This window comes from Macaca mulatta, chromosome 15 (assembly GCF_049350105.2).
Source record: "Macaca mulatta isolate MMU2019108-1 chromosome 15, T2T-MMU8v2.0, whole genome shotgun sequence".
Lineage (NCBI taxonomy): Eukaryota > Metazoa > Chordata > Mammalia > Primates > Cercopithecidae > Macaca > Macaca mulatta.
The window spans coordinates 7,626,064-7,638,833 of NC_133420.1; the positions used below are offsets into that span (position 1 = coordinate 7,626,064).

General features: G+C 57.9%; 1 protein-coding gene across 3 annotated transcripts; it reads right to left on the reverse strand.

Annotated features, from left to right (window-relative positions):
* Positions 1-4,021: 4,021 nt before the first annotated feature.
* LOC100427524 (ficolin-2-like) lies at positions 4,022-11,956 on the reverse strand. Of its 3 annotated transcripts, XM_028834622.2 has the most exons (9): positions 11,428-11,954; positions 9,619-9,732; positions 8,885-8,938; positions 7,469-7,501; positions 6,838-6,965; positions 6,301-6,430; positions 5,706-5,789; positions 5,292-5,426; positions 4,022-4,726 (listed from the first exon to the last, which is right to left on the reverse strand). In XM_028834622.2, exons 1-9 carry the CDS (start codon positions 11,597-11,599, stop codon positions 4,479-4,481), a joined length of 1,098 nt encoding a protein of 365 aa, XP_028690455.1. In that variant the 5' UTR covers positions 11,600-11,954; the 3' UTR covers positions 4,022-4,478. The 3 variants fall into 3 exon arrangements, with proteins under 3 accessions (XP_028690455.1, XP_028690456.1, XP_077823276.1); XM_028834623.2 differs by lacking the exon at positions 5,706-5,789 and having other exon boundaries at positions 11,428-11,956; XM_077967150.1 differs by lacking the exons at positions 5,706-5,789; positions 7,469-7,501 and having other exon boundaries at positions 6,838-6,989.
* Between the last annotated feature and the right edge of the window lie 814 nt (positions 11,957-12,770).

A 12,770-nucleotide genomic window follows, 5' to 3' on the forward strand; every position in this document is an offset into this window, starting at 1 on the left:
AAACAAAACGTGATGAGACGTCACCACACCCCTGTGAAAATGGCTCAACCTGAAAAGACTGACAATACCCAGTGCGGACAAGGATGTGGAAGACCAGCCTCTCTCGCACTGCTGGATGAAGCAGGGCAGCCTTTTTGGAAAACCGCTTTGCAATTTCACAAAAAGCTAAAAACATACCTGCTGATATGGTTTGGCTGTATCCCCACCCAAATTTCAAATTGTAGCTCCCATAATTCCCATGTGGGAAGGACATGGTGGGAGGTAATTGAATCACGAGGGCGGGTCTTTCTTGTGCTGTTCTGGTGACGGTGAACAAGTCTCACGAGATCTGATGGTTTTATAAAGGGGAGTTTCCCTGCACACGATCTCTCTTGCCTGCTGCCAGGCAAGACGTGACTTTGTTCCCCCTTTGCCTTCTGCCATGATTGCGAGGTCTCCCCAGTCATGTGGAACTGTGAGTCCACTAAACCTCTTTCCTTTATAAATTACCCTGTCTTGGGTATGTCTTTATGAGCAGTGTGAGAACGGACTAATATACCTACCGGACAATCCAACAATTTCCAAGCCTGGATATTAACCCAGGAGAAATGAAACCATATATCTACACAAAGACCTGTGCACAGAGGTTCATAGCAGCCCGGTTTGTCGTGGCCCCAGCTGGAAGAAACCTAAATGTCCATCAACACCGGAATGGATACACAGCTGTGGTCCATCCACACACAGAGTATGACTCCGCTGAACGGATACACAGCTGTGGTCCATCCACACACGGAGTGTGACTCTGCTGAATGGATACACAGCTGTGGTCCATCCACACACGGAGTATGACTCTGCAGTGAAAGGAAACGAACCGCTGTGCACAGCACAACATCATGACCCTTAAAATAGGTCTGCCGAGGAGAGGAAGACAGGCAGCAGAGAGTGGATAGGATATGATTTCACTCATAAAATATCTTAGGAAAACAAGCTGTAGTGACAGAGACAAGTGCAGACATTGCCTGGGGACACAACGAGTGGGGCCGGATGGGGCTGGAATTGCAATGAGGAAGCGTCTGGGGGTGATAGATCTGTTCCTTGTCTCAACTGTGGTGCTGGTTTCACGGGTGCATCCTCTGTCAAGCGACTCAAGTTGTACACTTCAAAGCCTTGTAGCTTATTCAACGTCAAGTACACCCCTGTAGGCTCTTAGAAAAGAAACTCCTATGGGACCCAGAGCATAAGCTTTCTGATGGCTCTCGGGGGCCTTTCGTTTCAGGCGAGGGGCAGCCAGGACTCCTGCCCATCACAGTCCTCCACCTGCCCACAGACCCACATCCTCCCTCTTGGCACTGGGTTCCAGAAGGAGCTCGGGAGGGGCCGGGCAGGGAGCCCAGTGCCCACTCTGCACAGCTCCCTGGTCCCAGAGGGTCTGGGGCCCCAGAGCCAGAGAGAGGCGAAGAACAGAGGAGTGGGTGTGGGCTCAGCATGCGATCACAGGGGAATGAGCACGCAGCAGCAGCACAGCGCTGCCCCACTCCTCTCTACTTCCTGCCCTTTTCTTGGTCAGGATGACGAGGTGACCCGGCGAGTGGGACCCTCGAGATGCCAGGCATGTGCCCCCCATCAAACTGCCAAGCAGGAGGACACAGGGATGGCCCAGACAGTGGCCCCCAGACCAGGATGCGGTCAGCGATCCCAGAAACCACACGCCATGAAAACCACACTCAGTGGCCAAGCTGTGGGAATCCATAGCAGAGACAACCCATTCCACCAGTCCTCAGAGCTGAACACCGGGTTGGACAAGGAATACGGTCCTGCCTGATTCGGATCACACGTTCTGAGTAAATTGTAGAAGAGGGGCAACCGTAATAAAACCCAGGCCTGCCCACTCAGGGTCTTTCATAGTGCTCAAATAAATACATAAAAATACAAGGCATATTAGAAAATAAAACACGCTTTGGGCAAGGAAACTAAAAACCATGTCGGCCGCAGTGGGAACGGGGTCACCCGGCTCCGGGGTCAGAGGGCAGCGCCTTTGGGTGGGGAATGGAGAGAGGGCACCACCGAGCCCAGTTCTGGTGCTGGAGGAGCCCTGTGCAGTGAGGATTCTGACCCACTTAAGGGAGGAGGCTCCAAGCGCACAAGCTGCCTTCTGCCAGCTTCCCTCCCACCTCCCTCCCACCCCACCTTCGTCCTGATACCTCTCCCTCCTCTGGGGCTCAGCGTCCTCTCCCCTCCCCTGGGAGCATCTGTGATGACTCAGAGTCTGGGGGCTCACACCGTGCTCTCTGAGTCCCCCTTCCTTTATCACAGCACAGCAGCTGTGCGATCAGTGGTGGGTTGGCTGTCCCCCCGCGGGGCCGGGCTCCGTGCTCAGGGTGGGGTCCCCCTTGCTCACCGTGGCTGCTTGGGGCTCCGTACGGGAGGCACCCAGGGCACCCCCGAGAACGCTCATTGCTGCTACTCAGGCACGGCCTCCCTCCACGGAGGTAACGTGGGCTCGGCACCCCCCAGGGGCGCAGCTGAACTCAGAGGCCAGGTGGTGGAGTGGCAGGGAGTGGCAGGCGTCAGGACCCCCAGGGTGAAGGCTGGGGCTGGGAATTTCTGGGCAACCCCTGGCCCTTGCCATTCCCAGGTCTATACTCAGCCCTCCCAGTGAGCCACGGACCCCTGCACCCACACTAGGGCCGGGTGGACAAGGCTCCAGGCAACGGAGTCACAGCCGTGGGGCTGCGAGACCTGCTGCCTCAGCGGGGACAATGTGCTGGCGGCCGCTGTCTCCCACACGGAGCTGCGGCCAGAAGAACTCGGGGAAGGCGGCATCCAGTGTCCCACGGCACGGGGTTTGCCAGGTGCCACCAGCCACCTCCACATTAACTCCTTCAGGCCAGGATGTCCCTTGGGCAGAGGAACCCTGCCTAGTCCAGGAGCTGTCCGCGGGGGGAGTCCAAGAGTAGACAGAAGGACCACCAGAGTCAGATCCGATTCATCCTCCCAGGCATGGGGCAAACTTACCCCATGTGAAGCCCCCTAACAACAGGAATTTGTGGGCCCCCCACCTCCTGCAGCTGTCTGTGCCCCTTATGCAGTCTATGGGTGCTTGCAGACAGCAGGAGCTCAGGAACAGTGCGGTGCCCATCTGAGGGGCCTGTTCCGTGATCACATAGCCCTCACCTGCACCAGGAGCGCCTGAGAGCAGGAGCCAAGGCTCCTCCATGCTCCGCACACCCTCCCCTGCGGGCCTCAGCCCCTCGAGGCCTCTGCTAGAGGCTTATGGATCCCTGTAGGTCACAGGTTGAGAAGAGTCATCTGCACAGCGGCCGCACTGGGCCTGCCAGCATTTCCACCTGGCGAGTTGAGTGGAGCAGAGAAAAGGCAGAAGGAAGCCTCGGAGAGACTAACAGAAGCAAAAGCAAAGCCAGGGGCCCAGAGAGGGCCCTGAGTTCCAGAGGTGGGGACGGGAGCCTGCAGGGGTCTGAGCCCTCTCCAGGAGAGACAGACTGAGGCTGGGGAGAACCCTCCATCCTCTGCTGGGTCTGGGCTTAGGGCAGCTGGTCCCAGGAGAGGGCCTGCTTGGCTGACTAGGAGAAAAACAGGTGGTGTCAGGCCTTATGCAACCCACGGTTTTGTGGGCTCAGCCTTCCGGCTACTTCCAAGAGGAAATGCTTGAGGGAGGAGGACCTTTCCCTCTCCCGTGGTCTCAGATCCGTCTCACCCACTTGCCTCCTTCAAATCTTTGCTTCATTCTTGATGAGGGATTCACGCGCACGCAATCACCTTTGGTACAACAGGGGACCCTAGGAGGCAGGTGGCAGGAAGCCCCGGCAGGGGGACCAAGTGGGCAGAGCAGGGGCCAGGCAGCCGAGGTCAGGTGGCTGTGAGTGCAGGGGTCAGCGAACACTCTCTGTAAGGGACTGATTAACACACAATTTAGGAGTTGTCAGTCATATGGCCTCTGTCCCAACTACCTTATTCTGCCTGGCGTTTGGAAACTGCCAGAGATGATAGAAACCAACCAGAGACAATATGGAAGCCATGGGAATGGCTGTGCCGATAAAACTTTATTCACCAACAGGCAGGGTGGCCCTGCTTTGTCTTAGCCAGTGGGAAACCCCCTCAGCCCTAGGGCATCTGATCCACCCACAGGGCCAAGTCGCAGGGAAGCAAGGACGGATGAGCAGCACAGTGGCATGGCCAGTGGTCAGGGCAGGGCAAATAGCCATGGCATTCCATGATCGCCTGTGAGGCAAGCAAGCACTGACAGCTGCGGTGAGGGAGGCACACTGGGGCTTTGCCTAACCTTGCAGACGGGAGGCAGGGGGCTGGACGCTGGCACTGGGCGCAAAGCTCTGTGGGCCATGCCTACAAGGGACTGGTGGGAGCTCCCTCTTTCCATGAGGATGGGGGCCACGATCCCCACGTTGCCCTCTTGGTGAGGGCTGAGGGATGCGCTCCTCCAGCCAGGGTTCGTGGAGAGACCCTCTGACCTCAGCGCCGGGCTAGGTGGGCCGCACCTTCATCTCCGACACCTTGTAGCTGTAGTTGTACCCTTTCCCCGAATTCCAGTTGATGCCATTTGCAAAGCTGTCATGGGCCCCCCCGAGGTAGCCACCATTCAGGTTTGACAGGTGACAGGTGGCATACCACCAGGCTCCCTGATAGTGCACAGCACAGTTTTTAGCATCTTGGTCGTTGTCTCGGTCTTTGGTGGAGAAGGGGTAGTTGTTGTGGTATGTCAGAGAATCACCTGCTCAGAGGGAAAAGTAGGGCATTTTCCATGAAGTGCCAGGGAGCCTGGATCCTAGGTCCAGTGCAGAGCTGCCATGGCCAGGAGCCCATGTTGTGCACTGCACAACTCCAAGGGGCACCACCCAGTGAGCATGCGCTCTGCTGGGACGGCAGCTTTGGCATCTCCTCGCCTGGTCTGCTCAGCCAGCTAACAGGCATTGCTACACTTGGAGACCGCCTGGCTCTGGGTGGGGCAGCAGAGGGGAAGAGTGACTTCCGGCAGAGTGTAGGGATTCAGTCTTTGTAGAAATAGACTTATCATCTTCCCCATTTTTCATCAATAATGGCAGCAAATAATCATAGCCACTATGTGTTGTACTTTTTATGACATGTGGATCATAATTTTCACAAGTACAATAAACTGGGTGAATTGACGGATGAACAGATTGTGGGTTTGTGGGTTGGACAGGTTAAGTCACCCCCAATGTCACACAGCAGAGGCATAGCCAGATGCTGAGCACGCTGTCTCCCCTTCCCCAGCCCCCCTCAGAGGCCCAGGCCACTCAGCCCGCACAGACACTCACCCGCGCTGCCCTCCACAAAGGTCCCCAGGACCAGCTTGTACTTCTCTGCCTCACTGGCCACCTTGAATGATCTGTACTTAGCAAATTGGCGATTGCCCTCAAAATCCACCAGGTCTACACGGAGTTCGCTGGTTCCTGTGGGAGAAAGGTTTGAAGCTCCCAGCCCAAGGGCCCTTCTGCCTCCAGGAACCGGAGGTGGGAATTGGAGTGTTTTCAGATGCCTGAACTTGTGATCCACGGAAAGCTTCCTCAAGTTCATGCAGAAAGTCGTCTGTGGTAGGAGGGATTGGGAGGACCTACTCCCTCAGGTCCACCCGCTGAACCTGGAGTTTCCCCCCTCCTACAAATATCACTTCACTTCATCAAGGAACCGTGCATTTCCCTGGAATGGGCTGTGAGGTCACCGATCCTCACTGTGGGAAAGTACTGCAGTCCTTCCTTGACGTGGAAAGGTCACAGCAAACACGAGGAGGTGGCTTAGGAGCTCGGAATGGGCTCCTGCGGAGGAAAGGGACCATTTTCCAGTTTCCCCAGGATCAGGGACCAGCTGATACGCTGGAGCTGGTGGCGGGAGGATGAAGGTGCTGTCCTCACTCCTGCTGAGGGCTGTGGCCTGGCTGGAGGAATGAGAGGAGGCCCAGAGAGGAACCTCCCCCTGCCCCTGAGACCGCAGCTTTAGGAAGGGGAGACAGTGGGAAGTGAAGTTAGGGCTGGGGGTTGGGCCAAACCCCGATGGTCTCTCTCTTTGCATGCTCAGGATCTGAGATGCCAGTGGGGCCAAGACCTGAACAGGCCTTCAGTCCAGAGCTCTACCCTCTCCTGTCCTGATGCCGCCACAGCCTGCGGCAGGGGACGCAGCCCTCGGAGGTCCCAGTGCTACCCTGAGTGTGCTCAGGGCCCGATCCCCTGTGGACTAAGAGGCGCTTATGTTCCAGGCAGTCCAGGCCTAAGGGGCAGGGGCACCCCCATTCAGGACCCTTTGACCCCCAAGCCCCAGCAGCGGCCCTACCCTGGGCGGTCAGGGCGTGGATGTTGTCGTTCCCCAGCCAGAACTCCCCCAGCCGACTGCCAAAGCCCTGCTTGTACGCGGCCCAGTCCCGGTAGAAGTCCACGGAGCCGTCCACCCTCCGCTGGAAAACCTGTGGAGGAGCCAGGGGACGGGAGCCAGGCGGGGCAGGCTGACGTCCCACAGCACGGGGCACCCGCCCTCCAGAGGAGCAGCATTTGTAGTTGGCAGAGCGTCGCAGGCTGGGGTCCCCAGCACGCCCACCTGGTCTCCTCACAGACCCCACGGGATGAAGGAGGAAATGGGGGCTCAGAGAGGGGAGGCAACAAGCCCCAAGCCACACAGCAGGAGAGCACCAGGCCCCTCCCAGCCTCCCCCACGGCCTGGACTTTTACCCACGGGTCATCTCCCCCATCATCTCTGTCCCCGACCAGGGGAATAGAGAATTCCAGAGTGTGTTCTCTGGCCAGGTGTGCAGCCTGGACTCCGGGTCTCCCAGGTTGACTGCCTCTGCCCAGGGTCCCTCAGCCCCACACTCACAGTCCAGCCCCCTCCGTCCGTGTCCATGTCACAGAGCACAGTCAGGGGCCGGCAGTCAGGCAGGTAGATGGTGTACCAGCCGCTCAGGGAAGGCCCACGGCCTAGCAGGTCCTTGCAGGTACGTGGGCCTGGGAAGGGAACCCAGGGAGTGGCTACAGGACGGGAGCCCCTGGGCAGGGCAGGGGCAGTGGGAGGGAGGCCCGGGAGGGAGGAGCAGGGCCACAGGCTTCTGTGTGGACAGAGCAGGACTCCCAGGCCTGGACAGGGACATGGCCCCCAGCGTCATGCAGCTGTGATGGCCACACTCAGTCTGCCTGACCCTCCCACCTCCTATTGCTTCCCCCATCTTCACCTCCCGGGAACCTGGCCTTTCGGGTACATTCCAATTTTCTTTGTGGCACACAACCATGAAAGCCATGCCCTGCTCCTTCCAGGGGCATCTGCCAGGGAACCAGTCACCCCTGTCCTGTGGATCTGGCCAGTGCAGAGAGGGAAGAAAGGGCAGAGGCCTCGGGCTGGGATTGCACAACATCCCAATGCTGCCCGGCTCCTGGTGGGTGCAAGTCGGGGTGGGTTGGGCTGGGTTCCATAGGACAGGTGGAGCGGGAGGATCCTGGGGCCTGCCACCCACCTGTGTTACATTGATCAGATTCCCAAGCGTCTCCTGGAGATGCGGACAGACAGGCAAACACACAAAGAGTTGGAAGTCAGATAACTTGTCCCCAGCACAGAGCAGAAGATGGTGGCACTTGCCTCACTTTCCTGGCATGCAGGTGGCCACTGCCCTCCAGAAAAGCTGCCAGTGCCCATGGTCATCTGGGGTAACTGTGGCCCTTCTTGTCCCTGGAGGCAGCAGAGTCACTGTGCCTGCGTTCATTGGCCCCTTCCTCCTGCCACCTGTCTAAGCTAGAGGGAACTTGGTGCTTCAGGGCTCCCCTGAGCCCCCAGAGGCTCCAGCGTGGCCTGTGTTTGTAGATGCGGCACGAAGGGTGGGGTGAGGTGGGGTCTGGGCAGATAGGCATTTATTTACATTTAGAGGCAAAGTATGACGGAGCCTCCAGGTCAGTGAGAGAGAAGACTCCTCTCACAGCGCAACCAGGACGGCTCAGAGCAGCTCGGGGGTGAACGGAGGCGTGAATGTGGGGCTGCTTTCCCTGCAGCACGTCACTCTGGTTTTTCTAAATAATCTGTAAACACGTGCCTCAGAAAATGCGTTCTATTTTATATATTATACACACATAACAGATAAATACATAGTATTTCTATCTGCGTGGGATGCATAGATTTCTATTGGAAGGTATCTAATGTATGTTTACACATTCTCTCTGATCAGAGCTTGTCATTAATATTCCCTGCCCACTCTGGCCAACCTAGGTTTTGAAACAGTGCCCCCAAATGACAACACCTGCAGGGGGCAGGAGACAAGAGGCGGCAGCACAGGGCCTCCTGCCTAGTGAGATGACAGGTGAGATGGGATGAGAGGGGCTGGCAGAGGTGACCACCCACCCCAGCTGATGCTGACCTTAGACGGGGAAGGCTTGGTCTCAGACCCACCCACAGGTGGATGCTCTGGCACTGAGAACCTCCCCCAGACTGAGACCCCTCCCCCAGGCTGAGATCCCTCCCCCACACTGAGACCCCTCCCCCACACTGAGACCCCTCCCCCAGACTGAGACCCCCTCCCCCACACTGAGACCCCTCCCTGTGAGAACCCCTCCCCCACACTGAGACCCCTCCCCCAGACTGAGACCCCTCCCCCAGACTGAGACCCCCTCCCCCACACTGAGACCCCCCTGTGAGAACCCCTCCCCCACACTGAGACCCCTCCCCGTGAGAACCCCTCCCCCACACTGAGACCCCTCCCCCACACTGAGACCCCTCCCCCACACTGAGACCTCTGCCCTGGACTGAGCCCCGGGAGTCCTTCCTGGACAGGCATGGGCTCTGGTGAGGACAGTATGGCAGCCCCAGAGGTCTCATCCATGCTCCTCTGCAGCTGAGTCTGGAAGGGCCTCACAGCCCCTCCTCACTCTCATCTCCTCCTTACCCTTGGGCGCAGGTGGTCCTGCCTTCCCAGGGGGTCCAGGGGGGCCGCGTTCTCCTGCAAATTCCAAAGACACCACCTTAAACAGAGCTCCCTGCCCAGGACCCGAAGGACCCACCCTGGAGCTGGCGGCTGTGACTCTTCCTGTCATGACTGGGATCCTGTTTGTGCTGCGATGTGACCGTGGCCCCACCTGAGCTTGCCTGCCTTGCACCAGAAGGTTCTAGACGGAGGACCCAGGCCTCACGAGGCTCTCCTGTCCACTCAGGGGCCGGGAGCCCTTCCCAGAGAACATAGGTGGAGTCCTGGCTCTTCCCCTTCCAGGCATGAGCACCTGAAAACGTTTCCTCACTTCCCTTAGCTGCAGGTTCCTCCTCTGAAGCTGGTGCCTGGGAGACGTTTAGCCCCACAGCCCAGGTGAGAACAGGGACTGGGAATCAGAGTCCTGCAGGGGGCCACACAGCAGATGGTAGGTGAGGACTGAAACCAAGTTTTCTGCCAAAACACCCACTGGGCACTCATTAAGTCATTAAAAGATGAGCACCCCACTAAGGCCTTTTCAGAATGCCCACTGGGCCCTGGGAGTCAGCTCTGTCCCTGGCTCTAACAGGGGCCAGACCCAGGCTCTCAATCTGTGAACCATGGTGGGGGTGTTGCCCAACTCAGCATCTAGCTTCAAAAAGAGCAAGAGCCCGTGCCCCCGCCATGCCTGGCCTCCCCACCCGGCCCGCACCTACCTGTCTTTCCATTGGCGCCTGCCTCTCCCTTTGGCCCTGGGGCCCCGGGCAGCCCCGGGCAGCCTCGGAGAATGGTGAGCTTGTCAGAGCCCTCCAGGCCCACCACCTTCACCTCTGCAGAGAAACACAGGTGCCCACTCAGTGCCTGGCCCAACAGTGGCTGGAAAGTGAGGTTTTCTGCTCTGCTGGGGCCTTGGTCTGTCCTCACCCCTCGGGCACTGGTGAGGCGGAGACGTGATGGGGGGAAGAGTCCTGGCGTTGGAGGCCACCCCTACCTAGGGGAGCCCCATCTCCTCAGTGCTGTGTGTCCTGGGGCAAGTCACTTAACTCCTCTGAGCTTTGTGCTCTGGGCTACGAAGTGGGGATAATAACAAGGCTGTGGCCAGGGCTGTATTAGAGAATGTGCATTTTAGTCTCTTAGTGTAATTCGTGCCATTTAGAAAGAGCTTAATAAACAGTGAGCTCTTGCAGTAACCAATGACAATCAATGTTTCTAAGAAACTTGGGGAATTGAGGCTCACAAAGCATTTTCCCTTCCAGACCTTGGGAATGTGGTTGTGGAATTACTGGGCTGGAAGGGGCCTTCTAGGTCCTCTGGAGAGGGGCAGTGTGGGGTCCAAGGACACAGAGCCAGGTATGGCGCAGCTGGAGCCAAACTGAGGGTTTTCTACTTCCTTGAAAAAATATTTTTCATGTTGTTGATTATGAAATCAATATGCCCTGCTAAGGGCGCTCTTAGAGACTGGGGAACGGAGCAGCGCTCTCACCAGAGACACGGCAGCTGCCACTGCTTGGTGGATTTTTTTTTTAATCTGTCCTCACCCCTGGCTCACTGGTCAGAGCAAGTGTAGATCACTTTTTTATTTGCTTCATTTTTCTCATTAAAAAAGAATACTTGGTAATGTTGGATAATCTGGAAAATAAGACATGTTTGGGGGATAAAAGTTAACTCACTCATAACATAACCAGCGAAGGGCCTCTGTGGTGTGCATTTTCTTCCTAGCCCCACTCGGGGCCTTTCTCCACGGGACCCATCATTGCCCTGGTCCCCTGGTCCCCTGGTCCACCACGAGCAGGCTCAGGCCATGGGGCCCACCAGGGTTTTTGGAAGCCATCCTGTGTTCTGAGTTCAGAGCAATGTACTCCAGCGTGGCCACGATGCAGGGGGGCCCAGAGCCTCCCCCAGAAGGCAGAGCTACAGGTGGAGCTGCTGGGAATCACCTGAGTGCCCCCAGGAGCTCAGGGAAGGAGGTCTGGAGCCCTGGGGTCACATCAGCCTCACTGGACTACATCAGGGACACAGTGGGGACCACCTGTCCCCAGTGCCGGGCACATCTCAGGCCAAATTCCCCGCAGAGCTGGAGCTTGACTTTGCTGGCCACGTCCAGCGGGGTGGTCTTCCAGTGACACGATCGTGGCACAGACTCTGACTAGGCCCACCCCCCACCAGCGCCCTGTACGCCCGCCGCCTCCTCACACAGCTGGTGGGACTCTCAGGACGGCCCTTCAATGGAGGAGGATTCAGCCCCAGGGAGACTCCCCAGTTGCATGCTCTGAATTTGGGACCTGGCCCATTTGACCCCAGGGCTCTGTTCCTAACCCCTGTGTTAGCTGCATCTGTTTCTTTGAGCCTCTGTCTCCTCTTTAAAGTGCGAGGCTTAAAACGAGCTGTTGAGAAACTAAGGCAGGAACCTTCACAAAGGGCGTAGTACCGGGCCTGGCGTGCCGTGAGTGGTCAGCAGGTGGCCGCTGTCAGCTTCCCGGAGTGTGATCGCTCTAAGGTCCTAACCCCCGGGGGGACTGACTCACCTGGACAGGTGTCCTCAGTCAAGGCTGTGGTCCACAGGAAGGAGAGGGCGAGGAGAGCAGGTCCCATGGCCACGGCAGCTTGGCTCAGCCTTTGTGGCTCTGGTCTTTGCCACTGAAGGAACTCCGTGGTTCTTATAGGGTTGCAGCCGCCCACTGTAACCTCTGTCTCCATTTCCCAACCACAGTGGGGAAGGCCACTCCCTCCTGACAGCTTGGTGGCACCAACTGGCGGCTGAGACAGCCTCAGGGCTGCTGCCTTCCGCAGGCCCCACAGGCTTCCCACTTAACGAGCCTGGCTTCCCCTGGCAGGGATGCTCTGCCCAGCAGAAGGCTCCCTGAGGCCGGTGTGGAAAGGGCCTGCCTGTTTGTGTCTTTAGGGAAAGCTTGGCGGGAACACTGCCTGAGGCCCGCAGCAGGACAGAAGGGCTTGTGGAATCCAGCCCTTAAGGAGATAACTGGCCGAGAAGCTGCTGTGAGTCCACAGAAATTTAGGAACATCCACTGCGGTCTGAGGTGATTCCCAGGGGAGGGAGAGGGACGCAGGACGATTACCAGGGACCTCCCTGGGCCAGCGTGCAGGGAGTTGGTTCCAACCCTAGAGGACATTGGCTGGAGAAAAGTGGTATGAGCAGACCAGGAGCCTTGCCAAGGAGTGGCACGCTGGCACTGGATCAGGCTCCCGTCCAAGCCAGTGCTGCAAAGAGGCAGGACTGTGAATGAGACGGAAGCAGCTTCAGGTGGGAGCGGGGGCAGGGGTGGGGAAGGGTGGCACGCAATTGCTCGCAGGGGCCACTGGACACCTGCCCCCTGAACAGGGGAATTGGTGAATTGGCCCCAGTTTCAAAGTGAGGTTATCCACACCTCTTAGAGGAAAGCAAAATCCTGAAGCAAATGCTAGCCTTGGATTCAGTCCCATCAGGGAGAAGTGGCAGGCTGTGGCCCTAGTTGCACCACCACTGGTCCCTGTGCAGGTGTCAGAAGGGTTAGAATCATGACCCCAGGTGGAAAAAGCCCTGTGAGGTTCCTCCATGGCAGACCAGCTCTATGTCCCTGGCGTCCTATGGGCCTGAAAACACAAAGCCATTCAAAGGCCTCGACTCTGACCGTGCCAGACCCAGTGTGAGCAGAACGTGGCTGGGAAGGGCAGGCTCCCAGGGGTGTGTGGAAATGGAACTCAGAGATGTGGCCTCCCTCCTGGCACCTCCTCTTCTCACCGAAGTGCCATGGGCAAGACTCACACAGAAACAGTGAACCCCTCAGAACTGGTAGCTAAAAGCCCACAGCAGGCTGCCCGGATTCCCTGGCCATTAGTCACCTGGGCTCCCTGAGTGGAGACGGCCTCC